Source organism: Poecilia reticulata, chromosome 20 (genome assembly GCF_904066995.2).
Source record: "Poecilia reticulata chromosome 20, P_reticulata-male-v2, whole genome shotgun sequence".
NCBI classification, from domain to species: Eukaryota; Metazoa; Chordata; class Actinopteri; order Cyprinodontiformes; family Poeciliidae; genus Poecilia; species Poecilia reticulata.
In genome coordinates, this window is record NC_088849.1 from 12,386,815 (window position 1) to 12,404,733 (window position 17,919).

The 17,919-nt window shown below is 40.9% G+C and overlaps 1 protein-coding gene across 1 annotated transcript; it reads right to left on the reverse strand.

Annotated features, from left to right (window-relative positions):
- Positions 1–649: 649 nt before the first annotated feature.
- bmi1a (BMI1 proto-oncogene, polycomb ring fingera) lies at positions 650–16,651 on the reverse strand. The gene is made up of 18 exons (XM_081602018.1): positions 16,462–16,651; positions 15,640–15,751; positions 13,157–13,220; positions 13,019–13,053; positions 12,383–12,443; positions 12,224–12,280; positions 12,059–12,112; positions 11,708–11,756; positions 10,106–10,133; positions 5,729–5,850; positions 5,558–5,654; positions 5,244–5,299; positions 4,718–4,765; positions 4,518–4,626; positions 3,924–3,963; positions 3,601–3,699; positions 3,403–3,483; positions 650–1,889 (listed from the first exon to the last, which is right to left on the reverse strand). Exons 1-18 carry the CDS (start codon positions 16,598–16,600, stop codon positions 1,494–1,496), a joined length of 1,647 nt encoding a protein of 548 aa, XP_081458144.1. The 5' UTR covers positions 16,601–16,651; the 3' UTR covers positions 650–1,493.
- Between the last annotated feature and the right edge of the window lie 1,268 nt (positions 16,652–17,919).

A 17,919-nucleotide genomic window follows, 5' to 3' on the forward strand; every position in this document is an offset into this window, starting at 1 on the left:
CTTTGGTTTGTTAACCAAACCAAAGGAAAGTGCTTTACAGTTTCATTCCTGTAAAGCACTTTGCATTGCCTAGTTGCTGAAAATGTGCTATATAAACAAAATTAAATGACCTCACCTTTACCTCACACTAAAGGCCTTCAAAAATCCGGCATCGTCTGCCTGCCTGAGTGCTGAATGTGGCGGTACCATGGGCATGATTGGAGAGGTGAGAGCTGTGGAGGAAAACAGAGCAGGCAGACAGACGGGCCAGAATCGTGACAGAAATAGACTTCAGCTAAAGATCTCTGCAACACAGGAGCTAATGTTTATGCAAATTTGAGCATAATTGTTCAACAATTTTTATACGTCACTGTTTACGTCTATATTGTTTCTTTTGCATTAATAAACACGATTATTTCATTTGAAAAGTCGAGCTAAAAGCTGGTTCAATGTTAGCTCCTCCAAAGAGTGAGGAGCTACTTCATAAGCCAAAATAAAACCAATACGTTCCGCGGTAACGTATTGGAACCGCAGGTTCGGTTTGAAAGAACCGAACCTGCTGCGTATCTGTATTAATCATTTTTCGTATTTCGATTCTATTGTATTATTTTAGTTATTTTTGTCTGTCATGCAAAGGCATGTCTAAGGAGAAAAACAGAACAAAGGCGTGTGTTTTCTGCATAAGTGTAAAATGTTTTATTTAGATGTTTTATACTGTGCAACAGTAACAATACGGTAAGTTGTTCATACAATTGAGCGATACAAATACAGAAAACAGAGACATGAAAACATCTGTCATGAAATGAAGCCAAGTCCTTCCTTTAGAACAAAGGGCAGTTAGAGAATAACACCATGGCTGATTAAATATGCACTTTGTCTATTTACACGCGGAAACCTTTAAAAGACGTGAAGGATGAACAGTCCAGCTACAAGGAAGGGTGTTTTTTTTCTTTTGTTTCCCAGTAAAACGCAGAAATGCTTTTATTTTTCTCCCATTGATGCTTCCCGCTTCAGAAACTCCTGATGTCCAAAAACTCTAGAAAAGGGACGGACACGCCCGAACCCTGAAGCCTCTTCCTGAACAGAAAAGTCACAATGAGCATGCGCATTAAACTGTGCTTCAAAGTATCCCAACACACATGAATTAATCATGAGAAACACCTTTAAATCGAAGAGACATAAAACAAAATCCAAGTGTCACCTTCAGTCACTCCTGTAAAATAAAGATGTAGCTTTCAAAGGGGAGAGACATGTTATCCAACTTTCTTCTTCTTTCCCTCCTCCCCTTCCAACATTTTCCTTTCAGACTAAATTTCCCATCTCATCCTTCTTTTATCTTGAAATGTCTCTGATTCCACTACGTTTAAACTTACAAATGATGCCATAATATTTAGAACGACGAATGGAGACAGAAAGAGAGAGAACATTGTCTACACAGTGGGACTACGTTGGCATGGAAAATGTAGGAGCTGAGCGGGAGTCTGGCGTTGGCAGGTCGGCTCCGGAGCCCCGCGTCATCCGGACGAAGTCGCCGAGCCGTTCAGGGACACCTTCCGCGGCTTGCCGCCGCTGCCGCCCCCGCTGCCGCCGCTGAACTGGCTGAAGGACCGGCTCGGGGTCTGAGCTCCCGCTGCGGCTGAGACAGCAGCTGAACTTCCGTTCACGGTGCTGCTGCTATTGTTGCCCGGGCCGTGAGGGAGCTGAGGGTGCGGAGACTGCGCGGGGGTTCCGGGACTTGGCAGGGACGAGGAGGTGGAGGGAGCCCCGACGGGACTCCCTGCTTTGTCGCTGGCAGAGTCGCTCTCCGGACCGGACCTGCTGGCATTGTTCTGACCCTCCTGCTGGGGGTGGTTCACCTTCATTTTCTTACAGTTGGGTCGGACCCGGTACTTCAGAGGTAAGGGTCCGTTCTGTGCAGAGTTGAAGAGAAAATGAAACCTTAAAATAAATGACCAGGAGTGCATCGTTTACATAAAACATGGTTATTTTTTCTTTTAGTTATTCATTTTATTTTAAATAAAACTTCGGAAGTCCTTTACCAAAAAGTGTTAATCAAAATTGCATGTTCAAAACATGGATCTTTCAGCAGAATATCAATTTTTTTCCCCCCCCAAAAATTCTTAATTTCCTATCAAATATAAATATTTGTGACTTTAGGGATTTTTGAATTTCTATAAAGTCACATAGGCACGATTACACATTTGTGGTATATTTTGAATTTTATGTCCATGAGTCAGATTTCTCCCTCTCATCGTTTATTTTTTACATTTCCATTCAGTTTAAAGGCACTGCAACGAATGGAACAGTTAAGCTTCAAATAGAGATATCAAATCAAACCACTTATGTGAATGGTGTTAAGTTAATAAAAAATACTTCAAAACAGTCAATATCATGTTATTAATTTATGGAACCCTTTAGTTACTTCCTAAAAAATGTAAATGTTACAAGTTTAAGCTTTCCAAGTAAAAAAAAAAATGTATAAACATCTGCTGCATGTACAAAAATATACACATGTTTAGCCTGCAAGGTCCCTACATTTTTTTCTCCTTTAAAATAATTATTTTCTAGAGTCCATTTTACATATTTTTCCACCTATCATAAGTTGAGCATTTGATTACGTTTCCTAGTTAGTTTTTGTTATCAATTGTTACATTTTTTTAAAAAAAAGTATTATTCTCCGAGCATCTTGAATACCCAGATATTTAAAAATCCAGAAAAGATTCTCATTGAATAAATACGGAAGAGCTAAATACTACTTTGTGATTAGTGATATCCTCATTTCACAAAGTAGAAAAAAAAAAAAAGATTCACATGGCATCTAGACAGCAGTTCAGGACTTCAGCTGAATTCAAGGGACAGCTGAGTTTATTTTAAGCAATAATTCAAAAACTAATTATAAATTAATTTGTTAGAACTCAGGCTACAAAACCCAAAAATATAGGATAGTATCTAAAACAAAATCAACATCAACAAGCCCTTTATTTTTCAGACATTTCAATTTGATATATTTTAGTTAATAGGGAAAAAAGAAATCTGGACACTTTTCCAAGCATTTCTAAATTTCATCAGGGAGTTGGAAAGCATTAAATATTTTTTCCAGAGTGAGCCTAATCATTAGCATCATAGCTTATAGTCAAAATATTAATAAATTAAAATAATGTCACAACCAGATTTATACTTTATATCTTCTCCGATAAAACCTTAGCCATAAAAAGGGGGGATAGTTTATTGTTTGCAGTTAATTATATCTATAAAAATGTGTTAAAATAACAGGATTGGGTTTATTCCATTGGACTGGATTATGCCTAAATTTCCTTACAAATGGACAGGAATTTAACTGTCAATATGATATAACTGCCTGTATATTTTAGGACTAACACTTCAAATAAGCCTGTTGACAACATGTCCAAGGAGACTGCTTACCCTTCTCCAAGTGTAGATATAAGCTATATCCATTAATGTGTAGTAATCTTTGAGAGGCTCGTCTTCGTACATGACTTCAACCTGGATCACACAAAATATATGCAAACAAATTTAATGGAAAAAAAACCCCCAAATTTTGCAATTTGTATTTATATGAAAGTATCAACTTAAATATGAAAAACACACAATATAAAAGACCTGATATGTGTTTGGGATGTCCATCTTGCTGCGCAAAAACTTCCTCAGATGCATAACTGTCATGGCGGCTGGACACTGCAGGTACCTCTTGTTAGCCACCTGCAGATATCCATATATAAAGAATTATTTTGCATCTTGTGCTAAAAGCATTGAAAAAAACTTTTTTATAAGAAGGTAGCCATTTGGTTGGTCCACCGTAAAAACAACAATATTTGCATTGCAGAAACAACATGGCTGCTTCTTTAAACAGGTAGTGGGTTTTTATTATTATTATTATTATTTTGGATATTCTATGGAGAGGTTGCCAAATCAGTGATACATACCTGTTCTTTTGTTTGCTTGTCTTCCACCCCTCCTACAAGTCTAAAAACAAAACAAAACAAAAAACACACACACATACACACACACACACTTCCATTACATTCTTGTTGAAGTTAAACTAGTCAACATACAATGCTTCTCAGAATCAGTTTTTACCATTTTATTCTCAGTAAGTATGATTTTCTTTTTTGATTTCAGAAATGTAAAAAAAAAAAAGTAAGTCATGATTTTGCACTAATTTTTATGTAATTTCCCATGGTAACCATAAAGGACTCTTTACAAATGACACATTGGACAAAATCCACTGGGTATTATAATAGGTGATATTTGTAAATTATAAATCTTTTACATTTTAAACAAATACCAGTATGTATTCCCTTTATGTATGCAAGTATATGTTAAATACTCAAGTACAAGAAAATCCAAACAGATTTTTTTTTCCAGACACCGCAAATGATAAATTACGAACGTAAAAGTAACATTTTAGAGCAATTTAACAGAGAAAGATAATAACCTGCAAATGAGCTAAATGTTAAATTTCTTTAATTATGTCCTCATAAAAGTCGCTTTCATGTACTTTCAGAACAAAAGCTCACCTGGTCTGATCAAAGAACTCGATGGAGAGGCTGATGATCTCGTCATCGGTGATAATTCTCTTATCCTCGTCCGCCACCTCTCCACGATCCTCATGTGAACCATTGGAAGCTTTTATAGGCAAAGAAAATGTACAGGTTACAGAGGAAAAATAAGGAGGACCAATCACACTTTATATAAAAAGGCTGGATCTTCGACTCACCATCTACAGGATGCTCTGCATAAAAGTCTCTCCTTCTTTTCATTTCATCTGCACGAATTCAGGAAGACAAGTCAGTACAGCTGTCACAGACTCTTAAAGAAAGGAAATGCTACCAGGGTGAGTTATAAGCAACGATTTCACCATCAAACACGGCAAAATGGGATGACTTGTGGAAATAATTTGGGTCTTTTGTAACATTTGTCAACATTATGGAAAGATGGCAACAAATCTGAAGGGGTTTAAAAAAATATTTATTTTTTTTAAGTGCAAAAACATCACAATTCAAACAAGTTGGACACGTATTGGTTGATTTTTCTTTACCAATAGCACTTTGCAAGACATCAGAACCAACAGTGTCCATAATTTCTCATTTCACCTCAGCTCTGAAATCGGAACAGCTTCTAATCTTTGAAATATCAAAATGTGGCATTTAAAAACTTCACAACCTTACAAAAAATGAGCCACACCACAAGCTCCCACTTCTATGGATTCGTTTTGCACAGTGAAGAGATTTGAATATTCTTACTTTTGAAGAGGCCCGGAACCAGTTTGTACACAATGTCCTGCAGAGTTTTGTCAGATCTGCAGAGAAAATGGAAAAACTCCTGTCATGTTCAAACACAAACTTCTGACACAGCAGGTTGAATGCATTGGATGAGCAGAGAAATTACAGCCTTTATACATATGACAATGAATGGCTGATTCATCCACACAAAGGGCAAGTCAAAAAGGAAGAGTGGCAAAACATAATAGCACTTTTCATCTGTGATTAAAAGCAAAAAGACACACCCAGGGGCAACACGTGTCAAAGAAAGCGACTTCAACAAAACACTGTCTCACCTAATGTTGAGCAGGGGTTTCGTTTTATGCACTTGTACATCACAGATGGGACAATATTTGCTTGTTTCCAGGTAGCGTACAATGCACATTTTGCAGACTGCAACAGAGAAAATATCAGTCAGAAAAAAAATGAGGGTGCTAAATCTGGGCTGAGGGACAAACGGTGCTTACAAGAGTGGAGGCATTCGATGATGGTGGTTGCGTCTATGAAGTATCCTCCACAGAGGACGCATATGAGGTGAGGGTTGAGCTCGGTGATCTTTATCCTGGTGGTCCGATGCATGTTGGCAGAACTTTACAAAAAAAAAAAGAAAAAAAAAAAAGAAAAAGAAAAATCCTACATGGGAAAGAAAGAAAAGAGGGAATGTGTCAGGATGGCTGCTGCAGATGCTATCTGAGTGGAAATGTTGACCATTTGAGGAACAACAATGACTATTATTGTTAACTACAATTTTAGAAAGACTTTTTAAAAATATATATTTTCAAGAGCCACTTCACTGTATAGCCTTTCCATTGTGATATTCAAACCAAAACACCAAAGTATGTTTTAATTGAGAGAGTCATCCTCCAAAGCCTTGATGGTCCAGAGCACCATTTGCATGGGAAAAGATGTTGTTTGCTTGACTGTGTTAAATCAACACCATCTTTTATGCTAATTAAAAAATAACCAACCGAAAGGAGAGGGGTTTTTTTTTCCTTCTGTGGCAGATTGATGGGCAGTGACATGGCATTCAGCCGGCGAGGAGGCAGTAAAATATCATAAATCAATCAGATCATGGGGAAATCGATGCCACTTTATATGACCGTCATCTAAAGTAGGCATAACAACGAAGCAATGGGGCAGGCAGGATCCAAATGTCGAGGTGATTCAAATTTTGAAAAAATTAAATAAAAATAAAAAATGACGCGTCAACCAGTCAGATTTATCAACTCTAGATGTGTGTGTGTTGTGTTTTTTAAATGCGATTTGCTGTGTCAACATTTGCTTTAAATGGACAAACAGCTGGAGAAGAAGTTACACCTAGTGAGTGTTTGTCACCGGGAATAAATAGCACCAATCCAGCAACAAAGCCTTAAATGCCGCTTAACATATAGAAATATATGAATGAGAGCATAATTTGCTGAGAAAAGGCGGATTCTCAGCCCGAGCGAGGGTTAACCGGGAGCGATGATTCCAGGCTCCCGGTAGTTGCGTCAGGTGTGCCACACAGGCGGCGAACGGGTGCGAGGGTAAGGGAGGAGCGGTGGGGGGGGGACCCGACCGTTTCTATGGCAACTCCCATTGCTTTGAGCTCGCGTGGCGGCTCGCCAGTGACCAGAACGACGCAGGATGTCGAACCAAAACAAAAAGTCGGCGAGCTGCCGGTGAAGCTGAGCGGGAAGGAGGAGGAAGGAGGGACCGAGAGTCTCCGTCCCCTCCGCCGCTGGACTGCCAGGCTGCCGACAGCACGGCTGCCATTTTGTAGAGGGGGGGGAAAAAAAGAGAAGCTCATATCTGTTCGGCGGGGCTGCGGGGTTTCCTACGATAGAGAGGGGGCGCATTGAAGCCCCGCATAAACCCGAAGCTTTTGGGCTACAAAGAGCTATAGGCTACGGTGTCCCAGTCGGAGAACTGCTTCGCTTCGAGCAGCAGTGCTTCGCTTCATGGCGTGTGTGCGATAATAAGCACGGTGCAGCAGCAGCAGCAGCAGCAACATGGCCAGACAGCAGAGGCTGCGCCGAAGTTAAACCCGCAAATTGGAACACAGGCTGCATTTGTTCTGCGTCAGAACCAGCCTCTCACACAGTCTGGCCATTACCTTTCAGCGCATATTTGTTTTATAAACAAGTAACTTCACAGAAGTTAGTTGTGGGTAAAGCTCATCGGCAGTGCCGACCCAAGGTTCAATTGAGTCTTAAGAAGAATTTGATTTGGGGGCAACATAGCCACCACAGCAACACCCTTTTTTTTTTTTTTTTTTTTTGTTTGCTCATTGTGCATATAACTACACCCAACAGTGAATCTCTTTAATTGACTGTTTGCGTCAGTTTGCTTCTTTTATTTAATACAAAATACTTGGGATAACATAGTTTGGAAGGTAAAAGCTGTAAATTGTGGAGGTGAGGTAAAAAAAAAAAAAAAAAAGTCACAATGTTCCAATACAGACTTGGTGTTGGGATGGATGTGTCAAATTTAATCAGCCGAACTTACAGGCACTAAGAGGAAAATTACATTAAACTTGTTGCTATTCACTTGCAAACATTTAGAGCATGAAGTGTGATCCCAGCACAGGCAGCAAAAATAGAACCTGTTAAAGTGACAGCAAAAAATAAATGACTCTACAACCATAACCAATGAAATCTGAAGCAAATGTGCATTACACATTACTATTCAGATCCAACCATTTTAAATTATTTTTTACACCGTTTTCTTAAAATAATCCAAGGCATTTATAAGTCGGCTCATTCTTGATCCACTACAAACTGTAAACAAGTTATGACATACATACCCTTCTGAGCTCTAACCAGTAGCTTAGTTTGCTTATACCTCAAGCCAGCTCTGTCTTTATACTGTTTACGCTTTAAGACTTTATGCGGGATTGGAGGCAAAACAACACAAATGTAAACTAAATGTCGACATGAACTCTTCTCAGGTACTATTGTTTTTCCTGAAATAAAAGTTGTCACTAAGTGTGTGTAAAGCCAACAGAGGTTATGGTTTTCTGGGGGAGGGTGGATAAAATATAATATAATAAAATAATAAATAAATACTGGATTTGACTGAGCCAGTCTTGCCCACCATCAGCACCATGATGCCAGACTGCGCGTCAGACTTTTCTCAAACCGCTTCTGAGGCTCACCAGACCCCTGACAGGGCAAGTTTGGACAGCGTCTCGGCTCCAATGGATGCCACAGACCCGCACAATGATGGATAATGTCCGCATATATGCGAGGAGGAGCCTGTTGCGCCATTAATCGATCGCCTGGTGTTTGGACAACTGTTCTCCCTTCTCCGTCCTGTGGGAGCGGGGCTGTTTGCTCCCGTTTATGACATGACTTCGAGTCGATGCCCCCCCCCGCAAAAAAAAAAAAAAGTTTATTTCTGAATAAATGGTTCAACTCACAGAGGATCAGTAGGAAGATTAGCTCCCAACTGTATCCGCCGTTCCGACTTGAATTAATTTACTCAACTCAGCAGTTTATGGAGAATAAGCCTTAAAAAAAGCCGCACAAGTCTAGATTTCCAAAAGTCCTCGCAATTGACCCAAAGAGATGCTCGTTTGTCCTCAAACGGCACCGTTGCCTGTCACGGCGTTTCCCCTGGTTGCAAACAGCTCAACAGTACTTTGAGATAATTATTAGAACCCAATGAAATGAACAAAAACAGCAGGAAAAACTAAAGCTTGTATCCGCCGCTGTGACTGGATGTATAAAGTGGAATATACAAAAAATAAAAAAATAAATGGTAACTTATTGGAGCTTCAGCTCATTTGAACAAAACTTCTTGTATACATGTATACCAAGGATGTTAACCTGAAACAACCAACAATGAAAAAATATTCTAGTTTTTCCCCCCTCTCATTGAAGCTTTCTTAATGAACACTGATCATTTTTTTCCCTCCGCGTGATAGAGGAGACTTGTCAGCATAGCCTACTGTATAAGACACACCGTGGACATGCAATGAAGCTGGATGAAAGCTGAAAATATTGCACGTCAATAAAATAAAACAAACATCCTGTTCTGGCTACAGTTCGTGTAAATTTAATAGACGCTTTGGCTGCTTTGGAGGACTCAGCCACCTCTTTGTATCCACCCCGACGTCTCGCCCCGCTGTTTTTGCTTTAATTTACTCAAACTTTAACCATCCAATCCGAACAAAACCGCCACACAACAGTTGAAAAACACGCACGCTTTCTTATTTTCCGACAATCAGCCATCTATCGATCACCGCTAATGAAATAATTAAGACACAAATGAAACGCTTCACCTCCACGGCACGTTTCCGGTAGCCATCCGTGTTAAGTTCAAAAATCCGAAACCGGGTCGAATTCACACAAATGACGAACGGGACCCGGTTCGGGACCCTTCCACCATCCCACCTCTATAAAATGAAGCCCCTGCGTGGAAATCCGAGCCCACACGGAGCGTTTGAAGCACTTGCTGCCGCTGCCATCTCAGCCGACCGAGCTTGGTTCGCTTCGGCTCTCCCACTTTACATAAATCCAAACGACGCAAAGCAAACCTTAGCCGAGACCAGCCTTTAGAGCCAGTTAACCGAGCTCTGTACCACGCGTCTGCGAGCGAGAGTGTGCAATAATTGGCTTTTATGGCCGAGAGCGGATCTGTTTTTGCAGGAAGACGGAGGGGGGAAAGAAAAGTAGTGCGCATGAGACACACTGAGCTCCACGTCGGTGATAGAGCTCCACATCCACCGCTGGATCGGATCAGCGCGGAGGGAGAGAGAGAGACAGACAGAGAGAGAGAGAGGGTGGAAAAACACAAAAGCACGCCACCTAATCGTCGCCTTTCACCGCTGCTAGTTAGAGACGAGACGGAAGGGCACAAACCTGCAGGCTCGGCTGGCGATCGGCGGCTCTCGACGCGGCGGAGACAATGAAAGTTGGGAGGCAGATCAGCAGAAAATGAATAGAAGCCGAGCCGCCATCTTGAAGCAGGGCTGCAGACGCTGTCAGTGGCGGAGTGCGCACGGCGGAGCGCAGCGCATTTCAGATGCGCCAAGACGAGAAGAGGAAGGGGGGGAGGAGGGGGGGAGCAAAACTCCTCGTTGCCTCCTGCGCCGCGCGTATCCCGATCCAATGGATCCAAATCCCGCCGCTTCGGTTCCGACAGCCGTCCACTTCAGCACTGATAACTTTGCCTCCAAAATATCCGCTTCGCCTCTAGAGCTGAAACGCAGCACTCGCTCTCTCTCTCTCGCTTGCTCTCTCTCTCTCTCTTCTCCGTGTGTGTGTATGTGCTTGTGCTCCGTGGAAACTGACACAGTCCCCAAAATGGCTTGTAGTTCGACCGCCCCGTGGTCACGTGATCTCTGTGCTTAAGGGTGCCTTGGAATTACTGTCGGTGTATGAACGTTTGCCTAAAAAAAAAAAAAAAAAAAAAATCTTCTGCGTGGGTGACACGAAACGCAACAAAACCAAAAGGTGTGCATATGATAGTGCGTTTCTCTTTCTTGTCCCTCTCTCAAAGCGAAACCACGCAAGACGCTGCGATTTGGGCATAAAACGCGAGCAAGCGGTCGCTTAAAGGCGCAGAGAAATTCTCTGTCGGAGTGGTTTTTTGTTGTTTTGTTTTTCTTTCCTCCGGGAACGTAATTCTAGAGTTCACCGAATCCACGTTCACGCACTTTTTGACCACTTTGCGCAACAATCGGCGTGCGTAGCATGCGAGCGATTACTTTATAGCGCGCCCCAGCCTCGCTGGTGTTAAAAATAACCGCAAAGCACAAGCGGCTGCCCTCATGCAAGACTGCTGTGGCAGAAGGCAGCTGCTTTATTAAAGCTCTCCTCCAAGACCGACGCACTAACAAATGGCGTCAAACATTTTGTTTTCACAGGCTCGTGTAAAAAAAAACAACAAAAAAACAATAGAATAAAATAAAATAAAACGCACAACCACGTTCGATTGGAAGCATCTGAAGTCGGCTGAGCATGGAGGAATTTGGGATGTTTATGGAATCCGAGCCGCTGTGCAGCTCCAACTGAGGAGCTTTGAAGCTGCAGCTGATGTGGGTGTAAACTCGGAGGGGAAAAGGGGATGAAATTCCAGGCAATTAATCGGTAAGGTTTTGGCTCCGAGTACCTTGTTGAAAGTGAACGGTAATAGCATCAAACTACAGTTTAAAACGATGAAAAAAAAAGTCTAAAATTTCCTCAAGTTTTTTGTCAGTGTTTCAAGGGGGAGGAAAAATAAATAAAATCAAAACTCTATACCGACGTGTCGGATGAGAAGGTTGTTGAGAATATGTCAAGGTTTGGCACGACTCAAATGACAAATACATACTTTTTTTTATTATTATTTCAGACTTTATTCACAAACATGCGTGACGTTATGTAGACTCGTGTACAAAACAGGAACTAATATTAACAAACAAAACAAAACAAAAAAAGTTGGTGAAGTTGCTGTAGCTGCTGCAGGGCGTCACATCTGACTGGCTTTCTCCACACTCTTGGCAGCATCTTTCAACTTTGACACCAGATCCTGGAATAGAGAAAAACACGGGTCACTTCCAGCAAAAAAAAAAAAAAAAAAAAAAAAATCCAGAGCGGCAGAGAAAAGCGGGAAACATTCCCAATAAAAACCGGGCAGACCAGGAAGAAGATCAAAATTCAATTTAGTTCAGCTCGTACATCCATTCCACAAGCACAAATAATACTGTGAGCTTGAAATCCCCCCCCCCAAAAAAAGCATCAAACAGGACAGACATCTCGTAAGTAGGATGAGTTTTTATTCGTTATGTTTTTCTGACAATTAAACTCCGTTTAACGTGGCTTTTCTGTTACCTGCAGCTGCTCCGTTGTGCAGGTGAAGTTGATATCCTCCGAGGACCCTTCATTCTGACAAAAATGAAGGAAATAAAAATAAAACAAGCAAATGTAGCTTTTTTTTGTTGCGCACTCGTACAGAAGCTGCAGGAAAACAGAAGGAGAACAGCGCAGCAGTTATACCTCCGTGTTCAGTGAGATCAGGTAGAAAGGCTCGTTGATCTTATCCAGCTGCCCGTTCTGATGGTGGGGGGTGGGGGGGGAACGACACTGTTAGCGTCACATAACAAATGGTGCAGAAACAACTGCTGGAGCACAGGGTCTGGCGCAACGCGTCTGTACCTTCATGTGGTACTGCAGACGCCATGATACGTCGTTAATGTGAGGTGGACGTCTGCCCATGCTAGAAAGAGGGGAAAGTTAAAAGAGGGAAGAGCTTGTTGCAGCAACTTGGGTACAGTTTGATTAATCGAATGGCTTATAAATTTGTTATAGGTTCATCCAATCTGCCAGGGGCGTATCCAGAAAGTTTTTTTTTTTTTTTTTTTTATGTGGAGACCACATAAAACAAAAATAAATACACCGATAAGAAAAATATATTTAGCAATATTTCTTTCATCCTTTAATATATATAAATATATTTTAATATTCAAGATTTGTTATTGGGGGGAAAATTGTGGGTTTAGGAAATTATAGGGTAAATCCATCTGCTTTGGTCATCATGTCCAAATCTCATACCAGACCAGTTTGCTGATAATTATACTTTCTCAGCCCTGATCTACACATTTCAATCATCCCCCCCCCCACACACACACACTCATCTCCACCACCAAGTTCATTTTTTCATAACACAAAAGTCTTTCGAAAACTTTATTCGGTTCAGCAATAGAATCTTAACACCTATCAAATTTTATCCTGAATGAGATCAGAGAGGCAAAAATAAAATAAATAAAAAAAATCTCCAGTTTTTATCCTTACCTGCTCAACAGATGCTCCATGTCTTTTTTATGTTTCTGTAAAACAAAGCAAACCCCAGTTTACCACCCACACAAGTTAGTCAAAACTGCAGTCGTTAAATGTATTATTTTTTATTTATTAAGATCAACATGATGTGACCTGATATGTGCTGAAGAATATTTCTATTCTGTCTGTGCTGAAAGTGAGCTCCTCAAAGCAGGAGCTGCAAGAAAGAAAGAGACACTTAAATTCACATATTTATTATTATTATTTGCTTTTGCTAAGACGTCTTTCTTTAATACCATTCTACAGAAAACGTTAACTCGTAGCGATCATTGACACCCTATTTTCTTCGAAATGAACATAATATTTGGAACACTTGGTGCTGAACATGAACCTGGAACTGAAACGAAGAGGTGATTTCCTCAAATGTTTGCTTGTGATACGTTCATCTCGACCAATGGAAAAGCTTCAGCACTGTGACATAAGCGTGCATGAGTGAAAACACATAAACACCATCTGACTGCAAAACATTAAGCTAGCAGGACACAAGTCATTCGATCTGCATCCTATTAAGCAAAGCAAGAAGATTTTGCTGTTGTCAGGCAGGAGTTGAAGTCCAATAACACTTTTTCTCCGGAGGAAATCCGAAAGTTGCATAGATTGATTTTAAAGCATCTCATAGAAATGTTTGTTTAGATTTAAATCAGATCGGAAAACTCGAATTTCATCCGTATCTGTGGGAGGCATGGGTTGGTTATCGACATCAAGGTAGACAAAATGTTTTTCAAATGTTTTCCAGTACGGTGGTTTAAGCTTGAATCGTACGCAACACCAATCCTCTCCCAACTGCTGCTGCCAACTGCCAGTCAGCTGGCTGAAAGAAGGCTTTTACACCTTGACCTTGCTTAAAAGAGGAACAAATATGACCTCCTGGAATTATTTCCAATCCTAAAAAAAAAAAGAAAAAAAAAGAAAAACTGAAAGTCACGCCATTGAAAACCAAAGGGCGCCACCCATTAAAATTATTTAATGTAGCAAAATTAATATATAAATTGAGTATCATTATTGAGTCATATATCATCATAAATTCCACAATCAGGATGTTAAAGTAATAAAACAGGAGAAGGAATATCTGGTGCTGCTGTGTTTTAAGCAACAGCAATTAAATCACATTGTTCATTTTTATTATAATTTTTTTTTTCTTTATGTTAAAATGTTATGATGAAGCCATTTTAAATCAGTCTTATACCAGACTGAAGTGTAAGATATCCTCCAGCATTTTGTGTATTTCTGTCAAGAATAATCCAACTTTGGGGTCAGATCTCAAAAAACACACTAACAATGAACTTCTTAGTTTTCCACAATGTTTCCAAAGCTTTTGGGCTATCCATCTGTTCTGGTCAGATTAAAACTTGCAGACAAAATCTTGTCATGTAAGTGAGTGTGAGTACTTTCACTGATGAGTGTACAATAAATCAGATTACTACTATTCCCCCCCCCCCCAACAAAAAATTCAGGGAAAGTTGTGGTTTTGTTTTGGTACACAAACCCAATTGAGACTCCTTTATTTATTTAATTTTTTTTTTATGTGTGCTGTTTGGCACAGAAATGTCTTTTTCATTTCTACAGAATAGTTTCACACAGTTGAAGCAGAACAAAGGATTTGAGATTACGAATGAAACTTTGAGACACCGTGAAACGACACAGCAGTCTGTGCCAAAACATCTGGTTTTAGAACGAGAAAACCACAAGACAGGTACCAAATCAGACATGAACCAGTCAGCCGTTTTCAATACCGACTTCTGATTTCATTTGAAAACCCGACTGCGATTTTTAACCGACTCAGATTTCATTTTACAATTACAAAGCATTTTAATGAGAAAACAGTGGCATTCATATCTGGAGGTTTCTTGACAGAGGCAGCAGTTTTAAATTCCATCAGAAAACAATGAGTGAACATAACGAGTCACTGACCCTCGCCTGATTTTTATTTTACAAAAATGCGTCAGGTAACCTGCTGTTGGTGCATGTTGACTGAAAATAATGAATTTTTAGTTTTGATTCGATTAGTGAAGAGGTAGAGAACTGATTTTCGTCCCCCTAGTGTTGGGTCTCCCTTTCACTAATGACAGTCAATCGCTGATTTATTGATACTTCTCCATAAGAAACACCTCAATTCTGACGTTTTTCACAGCTGAATGTTTCCCCAGACATGCACAGAGACAGGTGTTCTCATACAAGTTCATGTCAGACGTCCTGAACGTCAGAGTTTTTAACATACACCACAAAAAGTTTGCAAAAAGGACTAAATTTCGAGTTAAAGTGCAACAGAAACAAAGGTCATCATTGATCAGCGTTTAATGCAACGTCAGCACATTTCCCTCCATTTGTTCCTCTTTTCATACATAATCACTTCTCAACAACATGCAGCCAAACAGCGTGAGCAAGCAACTCCACTTGGTCTTTTTTTTTTTTTCATTTTCCTGCAAAAAGACATTTCTAGCAAAAAAAAAAAGGTAAGATTCTGCATCCACTGCTGCAGACCTGGAGAGTTTCATGGTGCAACATGAAACATCAGAGGACCTCAAAGCAATCCCATCAGCTCCTCTGACTTCCATACGGGTCTGCTGTTGCCTTACCTTATCGTGGACTTGTCGGCGTTGTGTTTGACCGCTTCCAGGATGAAGGTGGTCAGGGCTGCGTGGCTCTGCTTCAGCAGGATCCTGTCCATGTGCTTCAACTCGGGCTGATCTGAAACCAGAGGGACAGTGAAGCGAGATGATGCGTACGCCTCTCTTCCTACGTTTTGGGGGAATCATGTTGGTGCCAATGCGATCCATTTCCTCTCCTCGGGGTTCTCCCAGATTGACGCGCAGAATGGAAATCAATGACGATTTGCATGTGAATGGACCCCTCAGCTGCATCAGCCGGGAGTGCTGGGGAGGGGTCCGGGGTCATTTCTTTGTTTGTCTGGTGAACATTTCATTTTCTAAACAATTCTCACACTGAAGCGCTAAAAAAAAACAAAAAAAAACGTCACTTTAATCATTTATTTTTGGTGTAATTTGTAGATTTTATTAGAAAATTAAAGTCGACCAGCAAAAACAGAGCGGGATAAAAATGTGTGCAAGATCAGATTGTCCATTTTATATTAAAAATACTTCAATCCCAAGTGATTGCTACTGAAATACTTCAGTATGATGAACCTGGTGTGTTATGTAGCCCTGGCGGCCGTTTAACAGAAACAGAAACCCCCTCAAAGAGCGCCTTAACACCTAAAACTGCGCTCCCAGCTCGCACCACACGAGAATTTTTCTTTTTTTTTTTAACGTGAACGTGTATAATCCAGGACGCTATAGTTCCGTCAAAACCCGCAAACCTCGAGTCTAGACATAGAGAAACCGGAAGAAGGAGCGAAGACAAAAGCGGCGGCGGTGGCGAGGGGAGAGACATCGGCTCACCGAGGACTGTGGGGTCGGCCCGGGAGGAGAGCAGTCCCCGGAAGGAGACATCCAGCAGCACCTGAAAGCTGCTGTGGTTCACGGCGGACTGATCGGCCAGGAGCTGCAGCCCCTTCTGCACAGACTCGCTTAACTCCATCTTGCAAAAGGGCGAGTCACGTGACGGATCAGCTGATCCAGCGCGTGGAGAAGAGAGCGAAGGCGAGGCAGAGAGAGAGAGAGAGAGAGAGAGGAGGGGGAAACATCCATAAATCACTGAGGCTGTCAGCAGCAACACAGCTCTCAGCTGTGGTTTTCTGATGCAGCTCGTCTATGGTTTGTTTAATATGCTCGACACATGCAGCATTGAAACGTTAAAGGCAAACAGGAAGAACAAACAGGTGGTTTCCAGAAATAAGCCGCTCACTCTTCATCACCCAATCAAAAAATAAAAATAAAAAATACACAATGCATGCAAGTGCAGCTGTATCTGTTTGATAAGGGCGCAGGTTAAAAACGGGTGACCTTCCCGATGCCTGGCGCGCTGCAGCGTGGATGTCTTTCCGTCTCAGTCATGAAAACATTCTCTGCTCTATTTATTTTTTTTATTTTTAAATCACAGATGCAGATTTGAGATCCTTTCCCAATGTGATGTTTAAAACTTGAATGGTGCATCTGCTGATTTATGAGTTACTTTGGTTTCCTTTAACTCGGCATCTAGTGAGACGTCCAGCTCAACAGCGACTGGCTGGCTACAGCTGGAGGAAATGACTTTACGATCAGGTGAAACTGTACCAGCAGGACTGGCTGCAGGTGGTATGGGGTCTCAAGCTGAGTTAAATTTGGGGGCCCCTCTTCCTGTTAGAAGCAACTAACCGTGTTTAAGTACAGGGTTAGGACGACGATTAATTGGCTGAGCTTAGACGCAGTTTTTGGTAGTTGGTCATTATTTGTCAAGATGTGACTTGTCATCAAACCGAGCTCAAAACACTAAGACAAGTTTGAACTCTTGGCATCAGATTGTTACTATGGGAACACAATAATCAAACAGTGGTTAAAGTCAAATAGAAAGGTAATCTTGCCAGTTCCTTTACATTTTTATCCATTTAAAATCTTTTTTTTTTTCTGTGCTGAAAGCATCAAATCAAATTCACTCCTCATATACACTCCTTCTCAACAAACCAGTGTAAAAACGTGCATCCATGATCCGAGTCCAAATTCAAGCCTTTCATTGAAATCCTGATTATTTTGAATCCCCAAACGAGGGCTTAGTTTGCTTATGCCTTGGGCTAGCCCTGCATGTGAATGTTTTCTTCCTCCTGTGTGTGGTTAGATTTTTTTTCCCCCTCTGGGATTGAGTTTAATCTTTATGTGCTTTTCCTGTGAAAACGCTATCCAGAAGAAAACTAAAACTGTTTAAAACAGGCTATGTTATTATGCTTTATGTTATTGGAATATTATGGGTGGTCTTAATGATTT

Excerpts from the sequence above, each read along its gene's own strand:
- bmi1a (XM_081602018.1), bottom strand. The coding sequence starts at position 16,600 with ATGGAGTTAAGCGAGTCTGTGCAGAAGGGGCTGCAGCTCCTGGCCGAT. Across the intron at positions 13,221-15,639 it reads GCCGACAAGTCCACGATAAG|CTCCTGCTTTGAGGAGCTCA; the intron begins GTAAGGCAACAG and ends TCTTTCTTGCAG. Across the intron at positions 3,700-3,923 it reads ACAAGCAAACAAAAGAACAG|GTGGCTAACAAGAGGTACCT; the intron begins GTATGTATCACT and ends GGATATCTGCAG.